General features: G+C 36.8%; 1 protein-coding gene across 6 annotated transcripts in view; it reads right to left on the reverse strand.

The window, feature by feature from the left end:
* The window catches only part of DOCK10 (dedicator of cytokinesis 10), a 310282-nt gene that overhangs the window by 22715 nt on the left and 264090 nt on the right, over window positions 1-23477 (reverse strand). For 5 of the 6 annotated variants that reach the window (XM_049888334.1, XM_049888333.1, XM_049888332.1 and 2 more), the window contains exons 31-48: window positions 23189-23233; window positions 20605-20780; window positions 20362-20478; window positions 19227-19338; window positions 17895-18016; window positions 17690-17804; window positions 17530-17596; window positions 17259-17306; window positions 16615-16716; window positions 13041-13165; window positions 11102-11214; window positions 9153-9290; window positions 8110-8292; window positions 7437-7547; window positions 6031-6246; window positions 4080-4137; window positions 3660-3758; window positions 570-676 (exon numbers count right to left, since the gene is read on the reverse strand). In XM_049888334.1, the coding sequence (XP_049744291.1) occupies window positions 570-676; window positions 3660-3758; window positions 4080-4137; window positions 6031-6246; window positions 7437-7547; window positions 8110-8292; window positions 9153-9290; window positions 11102-11214; window positions 13041-13165; window positions 16615-16716; window positions 17259-17306; window positions 17530-17596; window positions 17690-17804; window positions 17895-18016; window positions 19227-19338; window positions 20362-20478; window positions 20605-20780; window positions 23189-23233 (2054 nt within the window). The remainder of the gene's footprint in view (window positions 1-569; window positions 677-3659; window positions 3759-4079; window positions 4138-6030; window positions 6247-7436; window positions 7548-8109; window positions 8293-9152; window positions 9291-11101; window positions 11215-13040; window positions 13166-16614; window positions 16717-17258; window positions 17307-17529; window positions 17597-17689; window positions 17805-17894; window positions 18017-19226; window positions 19339-20361; window positions 20479-20604; window positions 20781-23188; window positions 23234-23477) is intronic. The other variant, XM_049888331.1, reaches the window with a different exon arrangement.

Below are 23477 nucleotides of genomic sequence, written 5' to 3' on the forward strand. Positions count from 1 at the left end.
ATTTAAAAAAAAAAAAATAGTTCATGTAACATTTTATTTACTCGATAAAGGGCGCTTTATTTTCTTCACCAGAATTGTTGCTAAAGAATTCCCAATAGAAAAATGGCCACTGTTTGTATACCAGAAGGTTTTCTGCAAAACTAGTGAGTCTTTCTGTCCAATTGCATTTGCAACTACATTTGCGAATGCATTAATAAAAACAAAACAAACCAAAAAGCTGTGACAGAATTTCAGCATCTCTTAATCACCTTGCTCAAAGACTAGAGGTTGTACATCTTCTAGAAAAGCTGATCATATACAAACACATTTGGGTAAATTCTTTGCAAAGTAAAGATTGGTTTAAATTTTCATTGAAAATTATGCTCTGTCAATGGAGTCTAATATCTGTTAATCTTGGCTTAATTTTAGCCTGCCTTTCATTTGTCTAATTAATTCATATTGTAGAGTAACTTTTTCTGACTTCTGAATAAGTTTTCTTTCTTCCTTTTTCTTTTTCTGTTTAGCTTAATGTCCCAATCCAAAGCCTATTTTTACTCAGTTACTATGTACTGGATACATTTTGATCTAACCTCATTGTATGGTGTATCCTGCATTCCCGAATCTTCTTTCATTGCTCCTTCTTCTTTTATATTTGGTGTAATGCTCAAAAAAGCTGGCCAGCCCATTGAGAACATGCCTGGAGAGGATTAAGAAAATACATAATTATTATTCCAGCTAAATTTTGCTTGGGTTAGATAACGCCTTTCTTCAGGATGTTATAAGCAGTAGTATTATAATCTCACATAGTGAGCTGGTTAGATTGTGATTGTTGATAAACACTCTTTGCCAGTGTTTCTGTTTTTATAATCTTTGTATCATTTTCAAGTAGCATACTTCCTGTAAGGATCTGGATGAGATTATGGACAAAACATGGGCTTCGTAGGTAGACCCCATTCCAACGTACTAGTTTAATTAACTTCTCTGAGCCTGTTTTCCTCATTTGTTAAACTAGAGACATACTATCACCTCAAGGTGATGGTTGAAAGGGTTCAAAATGATAATATTTAAGAAAACACCTGGTACCATCAATGTACTATATAGACAGTACACAATACTCATTAATCTTCACTCTTTAGCCTTATTCAGGAAATTTCTCAAATTTTCTCAGCATGTTGGCCACCAAGATTAACAAAGGCCTGGCTCTACAGATTCATGAAAGCATTTGATAACAGGTAATGTTCCCAGAGGAGGGATCAGAGATGAATAACTAGGAATATGAGTTGTTGGGAACACAGGCTGGACCTTTGAACTGTAGCTCCAGCACAAAGTAACCATGAGCTCTGGAGCAGGTTATTTACTTTTCTGGATGTCAGTTTTCTCACCTGTAAAAAGGAGGTGGTAATAGCACCTAACTCACAGAATTACCATTGGCCACTAAATGAGGTCTTGCTGATACAGTGCTTAGAGCAGTGCTTGCCATCCATGTAGCAAGGGCTTTTTAAGTGACTGCTAGTACTTTTGTGGGATGTTCCTATACTTATTTAATAACCTCCTCATTGGGTATGTAACTAAATTATCACTCCCAAAACACATAATAAATTATAATAATTATTACATTATCTTTTTAAAATTTCCATTTTTCTACTTTTTCATAACAATAGAGCTTCAGTAATTAAACATGTATTAAAAGATATGAGAATTGACTGTAAAAGGAAATGCCACAACATACTTCTTGCTGGGGGATGATCTTTTATTAATATGACTGAGGTAACTATACTTTCTGGAGTCTCTTTTATTCTTATCATGTATACTTTGTAGCAAAGGAATGTTTTACTCTTCTGATTCAAAACACCATAAAAAAGTTACATTAAGGACTTAAAATATTTGCCAGTGAGCTTCAGATATATGTCAATAGATATGAATATGTACTAATGCATCATAAATAATCACTTTCCTTAATTTAAAGTTTATTAAATAAATACATCCCTTTCTCAATGGGCATATTATATTCCAATATAAACTTATGTTCAAAAGTGGGTACTTTACCATTTTTGAATATTAAGGGTTCATACAGCTTGTTGGGGCATAAGTGTCCACAAGTTTTCAAACGGACACCTGGTTTTATCAAGTTTCTTCAATTTTGTTTTAGTTAGAATTTGAAATAGTCATTATGGAACTTTATGGTCTCCAATTATGATCGAAAGTAGTTGGAAAGGAAAGGCACATTAAATAGAACAATCATGTTTTTGATGACTTGCCTTTAAAAATAAAGCAAAATAGCGTGGGACTGGGCAAGGAAAGACCTTGCTTTTAGAGTGGGCATCAGCCATGTTGTTCTCCTGAGTCCTCACACAAGTGACCTCATTGTCTCATGGTTCACTTTGGGTCATTTGAATCAAATGTTTTATTTGAAAAATCCACTGCACTATGCACTTACTTAAAAAAGTGACCAATTATGTTTCCAAATTATTGCAATTAAAGTTTATTCATGTTTTGTGTAAGTTTTTTGATTTTAACATATATGGGTTTATTTCTATTGTTATAAAATGAGTTTCCACTGTGTTTTGAAAGCTAAGATAGTGTCATCAAATACGCTGAAGTTCATTAACACTTTTGGTTTGATCAAGATTTTGCAAGAGAATGGAGATCAAATATGTTAACTATACTGCCAATTTTTTTTTTACAAAGAGAAATTATTGTTATCTAATCTTTTTATCAGACATTAAAAATAGAATTCTTTGAATGAAAGAAAATCTATACAATAAACCATTATAGGTTGGATTGTCAAAATCAGTTTATGCTTTTTTAAAAATTAAAATGGAAAATGTTGATTATATTGTCCTACATACTGTACTATAAAGAGGCAGATTATCCAATAATCTAGATAAGCACGGCCTTGTGCCTACTTACTAATCTGTGTGAATAGTTTCACATGGTTTGCACCACATGCACGGCCTTACTTGTGAGAATTTACTGAAAACCACATGAAACTGTTCACACAGAGTAGTAAGAAGCACAAGTAAGGCCATGCTTACCTTGCTTACTGGGTAATCTGTCCCTGTCAGGGGCTGTAAATTTGAAAAGAGGCTTTGAATCTGTAGGAAGATGCTGTGGGATTGGGAGAGAGTAAGATGCCAGCCATGCCTAAAAGTAGAATCTTTGATGATGTGAAAAAATGTGAAGTTGTTCACTACAGATTAATAAGTAAGCACGAGTAAGCCCATGCTTATTTTGTTTATTGGGTAATCCGCCTCTAGTACTATATTGATGTTTCCATTTTTTATATCCTTTATTTGGAAAAGCATTTTTATTATATTTGCAAATTAAAATGGATTCCTCTTGCAATATTAAGGATACATCAATTTCAGATTAAAATCCCAAGGGCAGACCAGCATGTGAATTGATAGCAAAAGATGGTCACACCTCCTAATCCTGAACATTGGTTACCATGCAGTTGTATTTTCAGAGAACTTTCCAGTCATCTGAACTTCATAAATTTTGGACAGGATTTCTGAGTGGCAGGAGCTTAAGGCTTTTACAGAGTAAGTCATGTAGGTCTGAGATAGTTTTTTGTTTCTAGGAATACACTTAAAAAGATTGGGTTAGAGTCAAATTTAAGTAGCAACTTGATTTCCTCAGAACTGTTACATGGGGCCAATGAGCATGGTTAGACCACTCACTTCCTCCACCGGGAGTTGTTAGTAATGGGTGGCTATCACAGGGGTGGGCATCCTCCAGGAGCATGGATGGTGTGCAAATCTTTTCCATTTTCCAGTAACCTATGGTAGTGCAAGATGAGGTTAGAACATGGCTACACGTTTGGGTTAATACAAGCTTATTAAACTACAAGTCATTTGCCAACAGAGCATTCTCATTTTGAACTAAGACGCTAACCGTCCAGTTGGTCTTGCTATACATGAAATGTGATCACACCACAATGGAGTTAAAATTTAACACGATGACATAATTAGAAATACCTACGAAAGTAAAAGTGACTTCCTAAAATATTAACTGAGATGAATAAAATCCAAAATAAATAAATTAAGTTAGGTTCCACGGTGTTTATTTTTGGACTTTTTCTCCTTAGGTGATCATCTTACCCTTTCTTTTCAGGTATTCTGCGATGAGGGCAGCTATATGGATGTAACACATAGCAGCCTGAAATAAGACAGAAAACCAAGGTGTTAAGGCAAAGGCATACGATGCATTACACTAATTTTATCTAATTAGAACTAATCTTTCAAGGTGAGTTAATATTCCATGTCAGAATATATGGAAGGATCCTTTGGAATCATAGGATTAAAAATAAGAATCAGTTATATTTCAGGAAAAAAAAAATGATGAATATTTGGAAATTTTTGTTTGTTTAGTAGCAGAACTGTTTAAGCGTTCTTCTGATAACTGAAAAGTTGGTGGTTTGAATCCACCCAGAGGCACCTTGGAGGAAAGGCCTGGCAATCTACTTCTACAACATCACAGCTATTGAAAACCCTATGGAGCACAGTTCTAGTCTGACACACATGGGGTCACCATGAGTAGGAATAAAACTAATGTCAATTGCTTTGGTTTTGGTTTTGGTTTAACAATCCTGAGATAGTCTTCAGAGGGGTGAATAAGTTGGCCTAAAGAATTTGCCCACAGAATTATCTTTCTTCTTTGGTAACTAAGACTACAAAGTTTGTTTGTTTGTAGCCATAGTTCTTTTTTCTTCTTATTAAAATCTACAATCGCTAGCATCTGGATCTAAATTAGAAGTAACAATGGGATGCCTTCTTACATTTTCTACTTCTAGTCATGGCCCCTCTTCAAATTTCAATTGCCCTTAAAATACTTTCCTCACACCTTGGCACTTAAAGAGTGTGACCTTCTAATGTAGCCTGTATGTTCTTCATCCCCAAATTAAATAATATGGGTGGTATTTTATTTTTCTCTCCTATTTCCTATGAAGCCTTGGACAGTGTTGAGGACATACTAGAAACTTGACTAGCAGAAGGTTCAATGGAACATCAGCTTTTGCTTTTTGTACTTTTATGGAGGAACTCCACCATTTTTAGGACATTCCAAGGAAACTGGAGTTTCTCATTCTTGTCCTCACCAAACTATAGCCAAGCCAGGCCTCTGCTTGGCTCTATTTCCATGTCAGAGTGTCTAATCACCACATGTGTTTAGAAGAGCTCCAGACAAATTAATCTCTTTGCCAAAGCGGCATATTTCTGAGAAGAAGGGAGAACTTCCCACTTGGTACCCAGAAGCCACCTGGGTGCTATGAATTGCTGGATACAAATCCAACCAATATTTAAACTGACATAAAAACTTACATGCTGATTTATAATCTTCACACAGTGGTCTCTCCCCATGTGGCTGCTAGGAGTGTTTATGTTTCCATTACCCTTCAGACAAGCTGCAAATGAGGACTGATTACCCCGGCTGAGCTTTACTTACCAGAGTGGCAACCTTCCCTATTCAATTTTTTTTTTTTTTTTAGTTTTATTTTGGTAAAATATACATAACAAAACATTTGCCATTTCAGTTATTTTTACATGTATAATTCAGTACCATTAATTAAGCTCACCATATTGTATGACCATCACCACTGTCTCCAATTTTTTTCATCATAGAAACTCAGTATCCCTTAAGCAATACCTCCCCAATCCCCCCATCACCATTTTTCTCTTTTACCCACCACCCACCTGCTCAATCTTAATTGCAGGGAAGAATGTTTTAAACACAGAATAATAATTTATATAACTCTTAATTTCCACACACCCTTATGACCATTTTCCATCGCCTCAGGTTTTTAACATTTAGTTCTACATTGCATGTCTTAAAATTACTGTTGGCACCACACTGATTCTGGTCTTCATTTGATGTCAGTTACTTGGAGTAGGTGCCCTTAAACCTACATGCAAATTTAATGTGCGTGACTTATAACTGGGTCACATCTGAATTAGTGGAAGATAGAGTAACTTTTATAATTCATGCTCTAAATGAAAATCCGATTGTCCTTATATGAAGGACAATGCTGAGGAAGAATGAATCTTTGCAAATCACCTCTGATAAGTCTCCGTTTCTCGCGTGAATCTTGGCCATGCTTTCCAGCCAGGTCCTCCGTAGCTCAGGGGTGCTGGCATAGGAGTTTGCCAGGCTGTACTGGAGATCTACCAGCATCTCAGGGTCTTTTTCATGCTCCTTCATCTGTGCAGTGGCCATTAAAACAGTCCTTATACGTTTAGTTAGGTCTTTCACTTCTGCTGGGAAATTGCTGTTCTTTGGAAAAGAGAGCGCCTGGGTCATTACCTCTTTAGAATTCATATGTCAATTTACTTAAAGTTTTTTATGCTATTAATTATGACTTGGACTGCAGTTTGGTGCATTCTATATATCGTGAATAAATATGTGCATTCTATATGTATGCATTCTATGTATTGTGATTGTTGTTGTTTTACACATAGCAAGGTAAGAATTGCAGTAGATACTACTTTTTGTCTTCTAGCCCATCTTATTCCACTAATAGCATCCTAATTTTTCTTAAGACTCTAACCTCCCTGACTCTAGTTCATGTGATTCAAATGGGTCTGATTCCATTCCCAGGCACCACAAATGGCAAGTTACACTGGCCTGGCCGTACTATTTTTTGATCCCCCAGAGCTCCCAAAGGGCAGCTGGTGGGTCTGAACTACCAGCCTTTTGATTAACAGTCAAGAACCTTAACCACTGTGCAACCAAGGCTTCCATGGGGAGAGGCTTCATGCAAATGCAATAACCACAAAGGGAAGTTGAGCTGAGAAACAGAGATAGAGGTGAGAATAGAGGAGTGGAAGCGGGGAGGTGGGATCTGAAAATATTTGAATGCTGGGTCCAGCCATTCCTGAAGCCAGGTTCTAGTCTGGACTTTTCAGTCTAATGACAAAGGAGAAGTCTACAAAAAGTGCTAAAAGAAAGATAAGCTGAATTTGGGAAAGAGAGGGATTATAAGTAAATCACTGTATTTCTATATATATATATATATATATACATATATATGGTAAGTCTTCCTGTTACATATCACTCATCCACACGTATTAGAAATTCTACTTAACAGAAAGCATTAGAAATAATTAGCAATAAGCAAACGTATTGAATACAAGTGCTCAGTTAAAGTGCTAATAAACAAAACATAGAATTTCAGATATTTTGTTGTTGATTTTGTTTTTGGTGTTAATTTGTGACTTAGAAGACCCCATGTGCTACAGAGTAGAACTGCTCCATAGGGTCTTCTTCGCTTTAACCTTTTTGGAAGCAGATTGCCAGAGCTGTTTCTTCCACAGTGCTACTGAGTGGGTTTGAACCGCCAATCTTATGGTTACCAGCCGAGCACAAACCATTTGCACCACCCAGGGACCTTTATGATTTCTTACAAAAAGAATCTGTGTCAGTTTATTCCTGTCTTTAGCAAAAGCCCACAAAGCATTTCTTACTTTCATTTGCTTGTCACCGTTAGCAAAATTATTGGTAATTGCAAGGGAATGTTGAAAACGAGAGCCTCCAATCCCAGCATCAGCTATTAGCTGGCTTACAGCCTTGATAAGCTGGAAGAGAAAAAGAAAACAGGAACCCTCAAAAGAAACTCTTACATAGTACCTTTAAAGAAACTCATTGGATTGAATTAATGTTAATTTCTCCCTATAGGTCCACTGAATGACACCTGCATGTATTACATCTTCAGAAGGCCATGTAATCTTGGGCTTTTCTAATAGGGCTTTTCTAATAACCTCAATGATGGCATATCTCTCAAATAGCTAGGGAAGGCTATGGGTGTCTTAGCAGTCCTTGAAGAAATGCTTTTATGCCTTTTGGACTTTGTTGGAATTTGGCATCCTAGCACTAGCCATGGTTTCCTGAGGTATGCACTCTACGTGATTCTCTTTTCTTGGCAGCAGTAAGGAAATTACTAGTAGGGCCGGGGCATCTGCTGATTTCTGCTCAGCTGTGCTGTTCCTCTAAATAGGAGCTGAGTATGATGGACATATTTAGGGAGGAATCTGGTGGAGGGGTTGGCAACAGGTTGCCCTAGGCACAGCTGGTGTTTGTCAGTGCTGAAACAGAGCAGTGGCTTTCATAAAAGCATTCATGAAAGTTGGCAGTACGTACTTGTAAGTGGGATCGGACAATGGACTTCTGCTTGTTAAATTCAAAATTCTTCCTCATGAAAAAGTACAGAAGTGCTGAGGCTTCCATCTGAGTTGACCGTGACCTGTGGTTACAGCATTTTAGGACTTCGTAACAGAACAATCCACAGAGGTCTGCCGGCCCTTGAAAGAACGCTGAAGGAAACTACGGAAATGGAAGCATGGGTTCAGTGAGCAGCATGCCTTCACGTCACTCTCTTCATTCTCATATTTTTAAAATTCCCTAGAATCAAAACCCTCTTCTTTTTTTAGCCTAGTCTCTTTCTTCCATTTATAAGAGGGATATAATTTTACTGATCAAAGTTTATGTTAATATTTCTCTTTTCTTCTTAGAAGTAGGTGTGTTCTTCTTTGTTAAGTATCATTTGTATCAATAACTGATGACAACCCATGCCATTGAGTTGATTCCAACTCATGGTGGCCCCATGTTTTACAGAGTAGAACTGCTCCATAGCAGTTTCTTGGCTGTAATCTTTACACAAGCAGATTGCCAGGCCTTTCTTCTATGGTCCCACTGGATGAGTCTGAACCCCCAACTTTTAGGTTAGTAGTTGAGCACAAACCATTTGTGCCACCCAGGGAGCTAAATGATAACTCAACAAAGTGAATGAGAGGCTTAAAATGATCTATATTCACCAAACATTGTTAGAACCATAGGTATCATTTACAGGTGTTCTGAAAGGTGATGGCTGCATCTACTTTAATGTGGAATCTTTAACCTGGCATGAATAGACATGCCAATCAATGCTGTACATTTTAGCTAACTCTATGCCACAAACACTGAGAATGCAATGAATGGGTGACCAGATGCTAATTTTATTCCTTTTTGGTACTTAAGCAGATGGGCTGTCAAGGTTATGAATTCATTTTGAGACCATGAATCAAAGTCTTTTAAAACAAAAATAGAAGGAACCAAACTTTTCCTCCATCCCGAGAGATATGAGGGTTGATATGTGTTCATTATCCTCCTTAACTGAGCAGCACTAGGACCTGGAGGACCCTTACCTTACAAACAAACAGTCTCAAGGAGGCAAACACGTGTTTCAGCGCTATGGCTGACTGGTTGACTTGGAAAAAGAGCATGTAGGTATCAAAGACCCTTTTCATCATTGAATTTTGGCAGTCTGATTGCTGGAGTTGCCTCTGGAAATTAAGCACAGAAATTATTTAAGATAAGTGTTAAGAACAACTGAATTATTTTAACGAATATTTATTGTGAGCCTACTATGTGATAGCCACAATCTTAGATTCTGGGAAAAAGTACTGAATAAGAAGTCAAAGTCCAGGTTCTCAATAAAACATACATAGCAGTGATTGAAAAAAAAAAAAAAAGACTAAGAAAATGGAGCAAAACGACATGATAAAAAGTGACTGTTTTGAATAGATAGGATGGTCAGCAAAGACCTCTCTACTAAGGAGATGCATCATGAGTGGAGGGAGCCCTTGCAGGGGAGATCTGAGGGAAGGACTAACAGCTAGTGCAAGAGCCTCGAATTGGAAAAGAGCTTGGGAGTTTGAGGAAAAAGAAAAGCAGAGGAGCCGAAGCATTGGTGGGGTTGGAGATGAGGTTCAAGAAAGGTCGGGTCCTTATAGGCCTAATAAGGCCTTTATGATGTGTGAGATTTGAGTGATGCTTCCATGGAGTAATAAAGAATCAAAGGCCAGTTTTTGCTTTTTCTACCCCCATGCTGACATTTCACATGCAAGTAGGGCTTTCTTGGTGTAATCTTGCTGTTTGGTAGAGATCCTGTACTCAATGGTCCAACTTGTCCGGCTCAATCCGTAATGTGCTGGCCTGACTCTGTGAGCTGATTTGAGGGAGTTGTAAGTTTTTTTTTTCTTTTAACAGCTCTATTGAGGTATAATTGACATACAATAAGCTGCGCATATTCAAAGTACAGTTTGATAGGTCTGACATAGGTATACTCCATAAAACCATCACTGCAATCAACATAATGAACATATCCATCACCCCCAAAAGTTTTCTCATGTGTTTTTGTAATCCCTCCCTACCACCCCTCCTCCACATCCCACTAATCTGCTGTTTTGATAGTCTGCATTTTCTAAAATTTTATAAAACGGAATCAAGCAGTATGTCTTCTTTTTGTTTGGCTTCTTTCACTCAGCGTAACTATTCTGAGATTCATCCATGTTATAGCGTGTCTCAGTACTTAATTCTTTTTTATTGCTGAGCTACGCTTCATTGTGTAATACTTTTGGTTTATCTATTCGTCAAATGATTGACATTTGTGTTGTTTCCAGTTTGGGCTATGACAAATAAAGGTGCTATGAACATTCATGTACAAGCTTTTATATGGACATATGTTTCATTTTCTCTTGGGTAAATAATGGCTGGATTGCATGAGAGATGTTTGCTTAACTATTAAAAAAAAAAAAAAGAAAAACAACAGCAACAACAACTGCCATATTGTTTTCCGAAGTGTTTATACCATTGTGTATTCCCACTGGCAGTGAATGAGTTTTTCCACAACCTCAATAAAACTTAGCATGGGCAGTCTTTTTAATTTTAGCCATTCTGATAGGTATGTAGTGGTATCACTTCACCAAAGAAGATATACAGATAGCAAACAAGCACATGAAACTCTTCTCAACATTATTAGTCTTTTGGATCTAGCTGTAAAATTAACACAGAGCACACTCTGTCTCTCTCTTAAGATTGAAAATGTATAGTCACATTCTCACTCAGCCCAGCTTCCTTGGTAGCTAAGCAAGAGAAATTAAGAGGAATGTCTATTATTTGATGATAGTGAAAGACACACATGCGTGTATCAACCAGCCAACTTCCCTTAAAACCTAAATCTAATGTTTAATATGTTTTTGTGTGTTTAACTGATTTCCTAAAACATTTTACAAATACATCTTCACTTCACGTGGCTGCTTTTTCACCCCACATTTTATTGCCATTTTGGAGAAAACGTTATGATCATACTCACCTGGTGTATCTGGGTGAAGAGGGATAACAGGTCTAGAATAGTGAGGCAAACCTCCGTAGCTATATTGGCCTCAGTATCCACATGGTGCACAATGTCTATTTCATTGGAGTTGCCTAGAAAAGGAAAAAGAAAATGCGCATATAACTTCTAAGACAATTCTTTGTTCCTCAAAAAAGGATTTTTTTTTCTATTACAACATATTCAGCTTACTGATATTTCAATAAATAATTATTAAATCAAAGTGCTTTTATTTGTTCAATGTCCTTACTGGTAGAATCAAAACCACTAGACAGTCCTTAGTTTCCCCTTTTCATATGTCAGCTGTAGGGCTTCCAAAGGATGGTCTATTTCCCATTATTTCTTAGTTCTTTTCCATTAATTTGGCCATTGGTAGGCCCATATTTCTTCCATAATCAGACTTGGTTAAGTACCATGCTCCAAGGGTAAAAGACTAAATGTACAGTCTCAGTGGACAGTATGCATTAACGGCTCCCTTGGAAAGGCACAAAGTAAATTAACAGGTTAAGGCATACATTCAGGCAGGTTACTCAGTGGGTCATGTGTTCATGTTGTTGTTGGGTGCCATCGAGTCTGTTCTGACTCATAGCGACCCTATGTACAACAGAACAAAACACTGCACGGTCTTGCGCCCTCCTCAAAATCGTTGCTATCTTTGAACTCATTGTTGCAGCTACTGTCAGCCATATCTTGAGGGTCTTCCTCTTTTTCGCTGACTCTTTACTTTACCAAGCATGATGTTCTTCCCCAGGGACTGGTCCCTCCTGATAATATGTCCAAGGTACATGAGACGAAGTGTTGCCACGCTCGCTTCTAAGGAGCATTCCAGCTGTTCTTCTTAGACAGATTTGTTCGTTCTTCTGGCAGTCCATGGTATAATCAATATTGTTTGCCAACATCATAATTCAAAGGCATTAATTCTTCTTTGGTCTCCCTTATTCACAGTCCAGCTTTTGAAACATATGGGACTGAAAATATCATGGCTTGAGTCAGGCGCACCTTATTCCTCAAAGTGACATCTTTGCTTTTTAACACTTTAAAGAGGTCTTTTGCAGCAGATTTGCCCAGTGCAACACGTCATTTGATTTCTTGACTACTGCTTCCATGGGCATTCATTGTGGATCCAAGCCAAATGAAATCCTTGACAACTTCAATCTTTTCTCCATTTATCATGATGTTGCTTATTGGTCCAGTTGCCAGGATTTTTGTTTTCTTTATGTTGAGGTATAATCCATACTGAAGGCTGTGGTTTTTGATATTCATCATAACTGCTTCAAGCCCTCTTCACTTTCAGCAGGCAAGGTTGTGTCATCTGCATATCACAGGTTGTTAATAAGTCTTCCTTCAATTCTGATGCCATGTTCTTCTTCGTATAGTCCTCGTGTCCATAGCTAATAACATTTACAAGCTGTGAAACACTGGGCTCCATCTTTCCTCATTCATGAGCTGGAATGTGTGCACCTCCTGTATTCAAGATGTCACACTTACTGCTTCTGGAGAAGGGACAAATTTATCCTCTTCCCACCAGGTAGACAGTAATAACCTAGTTGTGACAGGCCTCCATGAACCAAAAAATCAAACCAGTTGGTCTCTGAGAGAAAACCCATGTAAGTCTTCCCATTATAAAAAGTCACTCTTTTCCAGGTATAATATTCTTACACCGAGAATATTATTGTGGAAATTTTGCCTTTTGAGCTATTTTCTCCTCTTCCCTGAAAGAGCACTATATTTTTGTTAAGTACACTGTGATGACTTCTACCATAAGAAACATGCCCAGGGTTACAACAAGACTTAAAAGCATGGTTTCAGCATTTAAACAACAATCTTTGGATTTCTGGAACACTATAATGCATTTACGCCTTACACATATCTAAAGGAAAACTGGTAACTGCCTTGTTTCTATTACTTCTGGTTTACTTACTGGTCATGGTATTGTCTAACATCTGTAAGAGTTTTGGGTTAGAAAGTGCATTTTTGCCTCGAATTATAGGTAAAGTTTGTGATCTGTGCTGCTTATGTCCTTCATGACTGGTAGTGGCATGCATCCTGAAAATTAAATAAGAAACAGGGTTAGAGTGATCTGGGGATGTCATAACCAAAGTTCATTCAAATACTCTAGATTTAGTCAAATAAAAAAAAAGTTTTTTGAATAGAAACTTTTTATTGAAAGGGTTAATAATAGCAGACATGGCAAAAGGGACTTTTAAAAATACTTTTGGAGAAATTTTATTTAAGCTAAAATAGGGTTCAGAAGGATAATATACAGAATGACACACAATTTAAGTCTGTTCAAGCATGTTCATTATTACTTAATAAAATCATACTACTCCATGAAAGTTCTTTACATGCAAATGTTTTTACAAGGAAAGGCTATTAGAAGTTAAGATGGCTATAGGTTGATCAGGAAGACACAGTGGCGGACACATTAAAAAATGCAATATTGTATACAGCTCACTTATGTCAAATTCTTTTTAAAGAGTTAAAAAAAATCTGGCATAAAACAACAATTGCTTTCCTATTTCTTTGTATTTGGAAACTCCTCATGATTCATTTTTCTGTTTGTGGCACGTCTGCAGAGGGAGCCAACATGTGCTCATTCATTGTAAGGAGGTAGTTGAATGGTGTCTGAGGCTAAGAGCTGCCTCTTTCCGAGGGTACCAACAGTGGCCTATAATGGCTTCATTTTCAATGCCCCATGGCATTTCTAACTGGGAAAACTAGCCAATGTTTATCGTGGAAGTAGGAATTGCAGTCGACTCTCATTACTTGTGGTACTTAAGTTCTATAAAGGTGCTGCAACCTGACTTAGCGAACAGTGAACCATTACTCTTGAGGATATGGGATTAGGGACTTGTGAGCCTCTGGTCACAACATTTTCATCAAGTGATCAATATATAATCTTGTTTTATTTCTGTTTGTGTGTTTCTGTTTAAAAGCCATCTTATTTAATATTGTTCATTCATTAACATTGAACTCACTGCCAACAGCACTTTAACTTAGTCCTGAATGAAGTTTATCTAACACATGCATTTTCTCCCTAAGACACATCATAGCCTTCTTGTGCTTAGGAACACTAGCCAGCACTTCAGCACTTTGCTTCAGGGCCATTATAAGCAGCAAAATCACCATCAAAAAGCACAAAAATGTAAAAATGTGGCACTAAACTGATTGTAAAAACAATACTTGTTTACTGTATGAGAGCTGAAATGAGAAGGCACAGTGTCAGCTTATTTGACCTCAGCATGGTAAGGTAGAGGGTCAGTGAAAAAGAATAAGATCCCCCACAAAATGGATTGACGTGGTGGTTTCAACAATGGGTTCAAACACAGCAATGATTGTGAGGATGGTGCAGGACCAGGCAACATTTCGTTCTGTTGTGCACAGGGCTGCTATGAGTCGGAAGCAACTCAACAGCACTTAACAACAATATGCACGTATCTGTGAGTGACGACAAAAGCCCCACAAGCAATGATTTTGGAATTACAAATAAATTTTCGTGAGTAGGTGAATGCACAAATACAGAATTCATATATAATGAGGTTCGACTATACTTTCTGTTTCCAATTTTAAATACTGGAATTTAAACTACAATTTGGGCAAGTTTTAATAGGTTAATAATTCTTGGGATATTTGCTGTCATGTAAACTACTCATAAAAATAGTTCTGCGAGGGAAGCAAGGAAGAGGAGATCCCTGAGGAGGCAAGTCTAACAAAGAGGCAACTGTTATCTTTGTCACATTCTTCAAATCCTGTTTGGTTTTGGGTTAATCAAAGGGTCTAGATGAGCTGAGACCCTGGAGTTCTTACTTTGATCTCAGTTGCCAGGAGAGCCTGCATCATTCTGAAGCTGTTAGGAATAATGAGTTCTGGGATATATGGCTTGGACCTTAGAGATTGCTTTATTTCCAGGTTTTGAGTCAAGTTCCATTTGCAACTCCTGAAGAAAAAGCCCAGGTTTCTAGGAGATAAGGGGCAAGAGCAACTAGGACCTGTCCAGATAGTCCAGGGGGACCTTGAAATCTAATCCACAAGACATCTACAGAACTGAAGTGGCCTCAGGGTTTAATAATTGTTATTAAATGTGGAAAATTATTCTTTACATTCCTCTATTATAGTACAGCTATAACAGCTATGGCTGTTAACCAAAAAGGTCAGCAGTTTAAATCCACCAGCTGCTCTTTGGAAATTCTATGGGGCAGTTCTACTCTGTCCTATAGGGTCACAGTGAGTCAGAATTGACTCGACAGCGATGTGTTTTTTATTATACTACCATTTTCAAAATACGCCCATTTCATATTTTCCTCTACTTTATCACAAGAGAGCAATTTTGAGAGGACCTCATGGATGAATAGACAAAAATTATTTTTTAATTTATTGGCTATATACCACTTTATTTCTTTCTAAACTGTTTCTAAAATATCACCATTTTCATATTATATATTATGATAGTAGCTTTGGGAAGAATAAATCAGACTGGGCAACATTTTAGCAAAGAATTAGTACTTACTAGACCCAGAGGAACTTTAAGATAAGATTTCAGGGCAAATGTTTCCCATCAGGTAGGCTACTGAAGGATGATTCCAGGGCGTATTTGGTAGTCAGGTCAATTTAATAACTAGGAAATCTAAAGTGAGCTTAACAATCGTGCATACTTCCTCTTTGCCTTTTGACCCTTTAAAAACAATTGCTGTTTTAAGCACATTGCTAAAATATTACAATTACTGAAAATGAATGGGGAGGCATGACCCCACACTTTGTTCTGTCACCAGATTAGTAAACATTAAAAGAGGCATTTACTAAAATTATGTCTCCCTTTTCAGGTTCAGTTAAACTCAAATATTTATTAACCCTCATTCTATGAAAGGCACTGTGCTCTGAGTTGCATGTAAATAAGGCATACCCCCTTAGGTCTTTACTAGCTAGTGGGCAGATAAGGAAGTATCTAAGAAGTTTCTTCAGATAAACATATAGAGGTATTCGAAATATGCATCTGGTCTGAGCACACACACACACATGCTGATTCAGTTCTCATTATTCACGACAGTTCTGTTTTCTAAGGAAGAGTCCCTGGATGGTGCAAACAGTTAACAAGCTCAGCTGCTAACTGAAAAGCTGTAAGCTCGAGTCCACTCAGAGTGGCCTTGGAAGAAAGCCCCGGCGATCTACTTCCAAAAAAAATCAGCCTTTGAAAACCCAGTGGAGCACAGTTCAACCCTAACCTGTGGGGTCACCATGAGTTCGATGTTCTAGAACGTCCCCCGAACACTGAATTAGTAAGTACCAAGCTAGCCTTATTTGATCTCAGCAGGGAATGCTGTGCCCCACTCTGCTCATGAGCAAGTCCAAATGACCAGATAAGCTCCGTGGGTATTGATTTGGGGATTACAAATAAATCTTAGCGAGTAGGAAAATTCGAAACTACAGAATCCATGGATAATGAAGACTATATCGAACACACACACATAATTTTAAATAGCAAACAAATGCAACATTACCATTGTGTCAAGAGACCTGATGTCTGGCAGGAAGGATTCGATCCTTTGAGGGTTCCATTATTCTGGGTGGACTGTACAAATTTAAAGGCAGCAGCGATTTTCCTGCAAGGAAAACTGAAGTTTTAATCATAGCTCAGTGTTTACAGTGTATATAAAAAAGACAATTGACAAGGAAATTGTTGAGCAATGACATACTTCATATTTAATGAAAAATAAAAATAAAACTTCTTCTAGAAATGGGGAATTTGGGTTTTGTGAAGGGGCTTTGGCCTTTTTTGTCTCTCATAAGGTTTGGACAGGTTATTTCTGTGTTTGTTTGTTTATTGGAAATATTTTCTTCAACAAGTATCTTCTAAACTATATGCATACAGTGATAGATAAATCAGTTCAGAGAATACATGAAATATGATTTCCCTTTACAAACACGTGTTTTTGTGGTTTTCCCCTTATATAAACATTGCAAGGTCTAATATGAACATAAGGCAATCTTCGAACTTCTATTTGTCAGGTGAGGTCAACCTAACCATTCCTATTTGCATTTTAAGACTTCTACCATACGTGTAAATGTCTAACCTGATACATGAATATATGTCATAATTATTTTTAAAAGACAAGTTTATTCTGGTGAAATTTAAAATATTTACCTTACTATATTACGTTTTCCTAAGTATCGGAAATTTTGAAGACAAACACTAGAAAGAAAAAAGGGTCAAGTTCAATTATTCATGCTCTTTTATCTCTATAAACTGTTCATTCAAATATATTAAATAAAATATTATATTTTATTTAAAACTTTTATGAGTAATTATGTACAGATAATTCATCATACAGGTACTTAGAATGAAGAGCGGTATAATGAATTATTTTCAAGGTTCTAGGGAAAAAAAATGTTATCTGATCAACTCTAAAACTCACTCCAAGATGCTGAAGAAGTCGGACACCTCTGGACTGGGTGCTCTTTGCCAATAGGCGATCAGAGTCTCTGAAAGGAAACACCGACTTGCATGAGACGCTATGATATTCAAAGTGTTATTTTTCTTTTTGAAAATTTATTTTTTGTAAGAGCTCTCTTTACCCTCTGAAATCGTTTTAATAATGTGAAGAAAACACATAAGAAGACTCCGGGTTTCTGCTTGATCTAACTTGTCAAATCGAAGGGTTGAGCCTATCAAAGACAAGGGTCTTGGGATCTATGGAATTAAAAAGCAAGAAGGATTGAGTAAGATGGAGAAATGTCTGACTTGTAATAATGGTGGATAAGTTTTTGGGGAAAGTTATACCTTTTCACAGTTGTCAGTCTTCTCACTGCTCTTTTCATTGGTACTTGGATTGGAGTCGAGGCTTGCTAATGATGCTCTGGAATCGGCATGGTTCACTGTAGAAATAGCTATTGATGAAAATGCTGTAACACAAGCCACAGCACACACATGGTAATGAGATGTATGAGCACACACACACAAAAAAAAGTAAAATGATAAACCAAAAAGATGTTCATTATTGACGTGGTAGAAGTGTTGTGGAAGATTAACATGAGACTCTACGGTTGCATTAAGATACGTACCATTTTTTTGTATAGACGAATCCTGGTCAAAAGGGGGAAAATGCAGAACAGAATTTAAAATTCTCATAAAATCCACAGACTTTTTGAATCCATGGAAGCTGGATGAACCCCCAAAACTGCCCTGAGATAATAGGTAAACCTTAAACCAAAAATATCCCCTGAAGTCTTCTTTCAACCAAACACTATTTAGCTTAATTAGTAACATATGTCTGCCTTGAGCACTGTGTTCTTTTAAGAATTAACTGTATGAGATCAAACTGACAACAGCAACTCCAAAAATTAGATAGGAAACTTAGGGGGTAGTGAGTTTATGTTAACGGGGGAGGAACAATTCCAAAAAGGAGTGTGAGAATCGCTGCACAACTTGAAGAATGCAATCAATGTCACTGAATCGTACATGTAGAAATTGTTGAAATGATGTGTGTTCTATTCTGTATGTTCTCAAAAAAAATAACAAAATAAAATGAATAAAAAAGATATGCATTACTTTAAGAATTATTATAACAGTGATGTCAGCATTAAGGACTTTGGAAAATTTAGACCATTATAAATGGGGGAAAAAAAAGTAACACCTGTTCCCTTTGTTTCTTTAAAAAAGCTTTTTTAAGAAAAGCCATTTCCTGTTTTAAAAATCCTTTAATAAAAGTTCATAAGGATACTTTTGGGGAAGGAGTTTCAACTTTTCACAGTCTAAGAAATTAAAGTGACATTTCCAAAATAGTTCTTAAAAATATGGTTTGAAGTTGAAGAGCTATCATATTTTAAAAGGTCGGATGCAATGAAAACTTAAAGACTGTGTCCAGAATGAAGCAATTTGTTAACATCCAAGTAGATTGCTCCTTAAGCCAAGTAAAAAAAGACGACTACCTCAAATCACTGGATGGCATTCAAAGAAATATGTAAAAAGCACTATTTAGCTGTATAAAGGTAGTATACTTTACCATATAGGTTATTCATGATGAATTATGGATTGGGTAAAAAGCACAATGATATACACAGTGTAAACACGGATGAGCGTTAAACACAAGTGTTCTCAGAAGGTCTCATGTACCTGCTATCGAATTTAAAACATCTTTGGAGAATGATGTATCCACAGAGTTTGCATGCTTCATAGTTGTCTGGGTTTGAAATCCTCCATTGGTACTTAGGTCATCTCTAGACCCCTGTATTCAAAACAGAAGAGAGACTAATGGAAACCATAATACGTCAACATTGAAAACCCACTTATGCATTCTTCATTACATTTCCAATTAGATGATACTTAACTTGATCTTTTATATTTTAGCAAAGCTCTTTTGCCAAAGTAGGCAGTGAAAATGAATATAGTCAAAACCATACTCTTAGCCACAATTTGATCTCTTATGTGATTTTTTTTTTTTAAAACAATGCAATAGAAACTATCTTTTAGACAGAGACTAAACAGCTTGAATGCTTATTGATACATCCATGGGTTATATTCTACATTTTTATTTTTGTGGATTATATTACATATATTACTATGACTAACAACTAGATTTTAAATACTTATTATATGCCAGGCTCTATGACAAATATTTTCCATGTTACAATTTAGTCCTCATGATAATCCTGGGATATAGGTATTTTATTCCATTTTATAAACAAGAAAATGAAATCTTAAAGAAATTGGGTAACTTAAAGTCACACAGATAGTAACGGAATGTGTTGGGATTTGGAAAAAAAATTCCAAAGGCTATCTCCTAACTGCTGGATGGTAATATTTTCCATAGTTACTGCATTCAGCGTGGTGGTAATTTGTCTGGGTTTTGAATACAGTGGGATGTTGTGTGGTCCTTATGACAACTCTTTGGAGGAAGGATGTCAAACAGGCCGCTCCCAGGGCTATGACTGCAAATAAATCACTTGGCTACACCGATACTAGGTGGGCATGAAGGCACTGCAGGAACGGGGTGGGGGCATGAATGCAACAGAGGCACTTGGTAAAACTGGGGAGATGTGGAAGGTGGACAGAAAAGGGTGAAAAAAAAAAATATTGGAGAGATGGGGTAAGAGGAAGGTGACCAAACTAGAGTAAATGACACTGATGCAAGAGTGTTGTTTAATACCTAGTTTGCTCACATTTGGGGGAAAACAGTCATCCAAGGCAAACATATAACAAAGGCAAACTCTTTATTAAAATAATATTTTGAAATAGGATGCAAAGTTACCTGATTTGATGTATTAATGGCAAAAGGATACAGGTCCTTCAGGTAAATCCTTGGCATATTGTCCAGAAGCATGCCATAGAGGGGCATATATAAACTTGCTATCTGGGCCTGTTTTTCCTAGGTGAAATGGTCGCCAAGAGAAATGATTCACATAAAAATCAATAAGCTTGTAAATTTTATGTGCATTTAATGCAGTGAGCCATTAAATAGTGTTTAGGGAAAGAAGAACAGAAGATCACTTACTGGTTCTCTGTATCGATCATCAAATGAATGCTTAGCCATCAGATTTTTTAAGACAGCTAAAGCTAGGTGCCTGATATCTTGGTCTTCCTGCAGAGCAAAGCCAACTTCTCGGAGCAGAATTCCGATTAAGAAGTGTTTGCGGCAAAATTCATTTGTGACTGAATATTCGGGCATATCTTTGGGAGAGAGAGTAAAAAACTCAAGTTACTGAAAATCAAATGATCACTTTTAAATTAAGACATACTTATCAATCGACTACTATCAACCCATCCCATTACTAGGAGAGATTCAGTACTACAGTCTTGGTACAGAAATAAGACATGTTTTGGGTCCTTAATGAGTAGTCAATAAAAAAAGTCAGTAAGATAGGTTAATATGCTGTGTGTTGAAACACAAATACAAATCATATATGATGTTAACTGTTAAATTCCATAAAAGCAGGTAGCATACAGTGTTGCTGGAATTCAGAGGAGAAAAATAAATTTTCCATTTGAAGGAAGCAGGAAATATTACTGGGCCAAAGGTTTAGAGGTAGGCCTTTGAGGATGGGTAGGGCTTGGAGATACAGAGATTTGTGAGAGCAGATGAAGGCAGTGGGCAGAAGGTGAGTAGGAAAAGGGGTAGAGGTTATGATGGCACAGAGTTCTGAAAGTCCAGGTATATGAGGGATTAGTAAGCACAGAGACCAAAAGAAGAGTGATGAGAATTCAAGCTTGAGAGACAGGTAGGGGCTAGATGATGGAGAGACCTAGCTGCAAATTCCCTAGCCAGTGTTCAGGTTCCTCAACCATTTTCATTTACTTCTGTAGGAAATATCAAGTCACTGGTTGCTTCTGAGATTATCGGTTCAATTAGACTTGTGCTTCATTAATTTATTAAAATGGTGGTAGGATTTAAATGAATTTGACTGTAGGGAGATATAGGCGACAGTTACAACACAGGAGGCTGCAGCCATGGAAGAGAGGAGAAGTAAAGAAATGGAGCCTGGGCTGGGGTGGTAGGAACTGAATGGTGGAAGTAAACCCTCCAGGACAAGATGGCTGAAGAAGGTGAGGGAAGAGAAGCGGGGGCCTGCGAAATGTTAACCATGAATTACGGAGAAACCAAAAAACCCATTGCCATCGAGTCGATTCCGACTCCTAGCGACCCTATAGGACAGAGTAGAGCTGCCCCATACAGTTTCCAAGGAGCTCCTGGAGCACTTGAACTGCCAACCTTTCGGCTAGCAGCTGAACTCTTAACCACTACACCACTGGGGTTTCCTTATGGAGAAAAGAATGTTAAATTTTCTAGTAATAATGGATTTATTCAGAATTGTTCGATATGCTTCATATATACTTATATATTTATATATATATGAAACTAAATATAACTATAAAACCAAAACCAAACATGTTGGCATCGAGTCGATTCCAACTCATAGCAAACCCTATAAGACAGAGTAGAACTTCCCAGTAGGGTTTCCAAGAAGTGGCTGATGGATTTGAACTGCTGGCCTTCTGGTTAGCAGCCGAGCTGAGCTCTTAACTGCCGTACCACCAGGGCTCCAGCTATAACTAACTATAACTATATAACTATATATATATAAAAACAGTTGCTGTAGCATTACAGCTCATGACTCCAACTCATGGAGACTCCATGTGTGTCAGAGTAGAACTCTGCTCCATAGGGTATTTAGTGGTTAACTTTATGGAAGTAGATAATCAGGCCTTTTTTCTGAATATATATAACTAGCTCGCACTTACAGAACATGTATTGTCTGCCAGGACTGGGTTAAGTATTTTATACACTTTGTTCCATTTAATCTTCAAGACAACTTGTAAGGTAGTTATGATTAGTATAATGAACTAGAATATTCCAGTTCATAACTGACCTGGAACAAAAAAAGCTATTGACTTTTTCCACCCACCAAGATGACACTGACTGTGGAAGTTTAGGAAGCATGAGATCAGTGGTCCAGTTAGACTTATGCTGTATTAATTTATTAAAGGTCAAAAGGCTACAGGTTAAAAAAAAAAAAAAAAAACTTTCTTAGTGAAATAGTAAGTAACATCGAAGGGCTAGAAATGGAACAAAATTTTTAAATCCCCAGTCGAGGGCTGGAGAAAAAAAAGTTTATCCAGGCTACTTTAAGTATTTAACCTGTTTCAGGTAAAAAGAAACTTATATGATACTAATGATCTCAATCCTAAAAGGACAGCTTAAATCAAGCTTTGGTTTTTCAAAAGAAACATACCAAAGAAAATTAGTTACATTGAACATGCGAGTCATATAAATTTTAGATGCTTTGGGGAATTCAAAAATCTCAAATGCTGGAGAATAAAATATGAAACAATATAAATTATGGAATCATCAACTTATATGTGAAAGAAAAAAGTTCAATCAACTTTCTGGATATCTTGACTGTATGATATTAAATATGTTGTTATTTATTAGTGCCTGGAAACTGGAAATTTATAGACACAGCAAACATCTCTCATTGGATTTCTCAGTATCCATATTCATCAATACTATCGGGTTATGATACAATTATTAATATTTAGATAATAAATATATAATAATAAAATAAAATATCGTTATTTACCTGATGCATGTAACTCTTGAATTGATTCTGATGGTGTCAAAGGATCTAGATTTCACATAGATAAATGAAAAGATTGAATATATACATACTCAGATACACACATATACTTATTAACTAAGCATTACTTATACTGGAAAATTAAAATGTATTGTTCTAAAATGTTAAGTGTGTCTCTTCAATATTCCTTTGTTTTCCAAGAAGAAAGCCTTTATGTTGTTTGTTTTCCTAAAAAGGAGTGTCATATACAGAATTACTTTAATTCTTAGCTTTCCACAGGAGCACCTAAGTT

This window comes from Elephas maximus, chromosome 6 (assembly GCF_024166365.1).
Source record: "Elephas maximus indicus isolate mEleMax1 chromosome 6, mEleMax1 primary haplotype, whole genome shotgun sequence".
Classification (NCBI taxonomy): Eukaryota; Metazoa; Chordata; class Mammalia; order Proboscidea; family Elephantidae; genus Elephas; species Elephas maximus.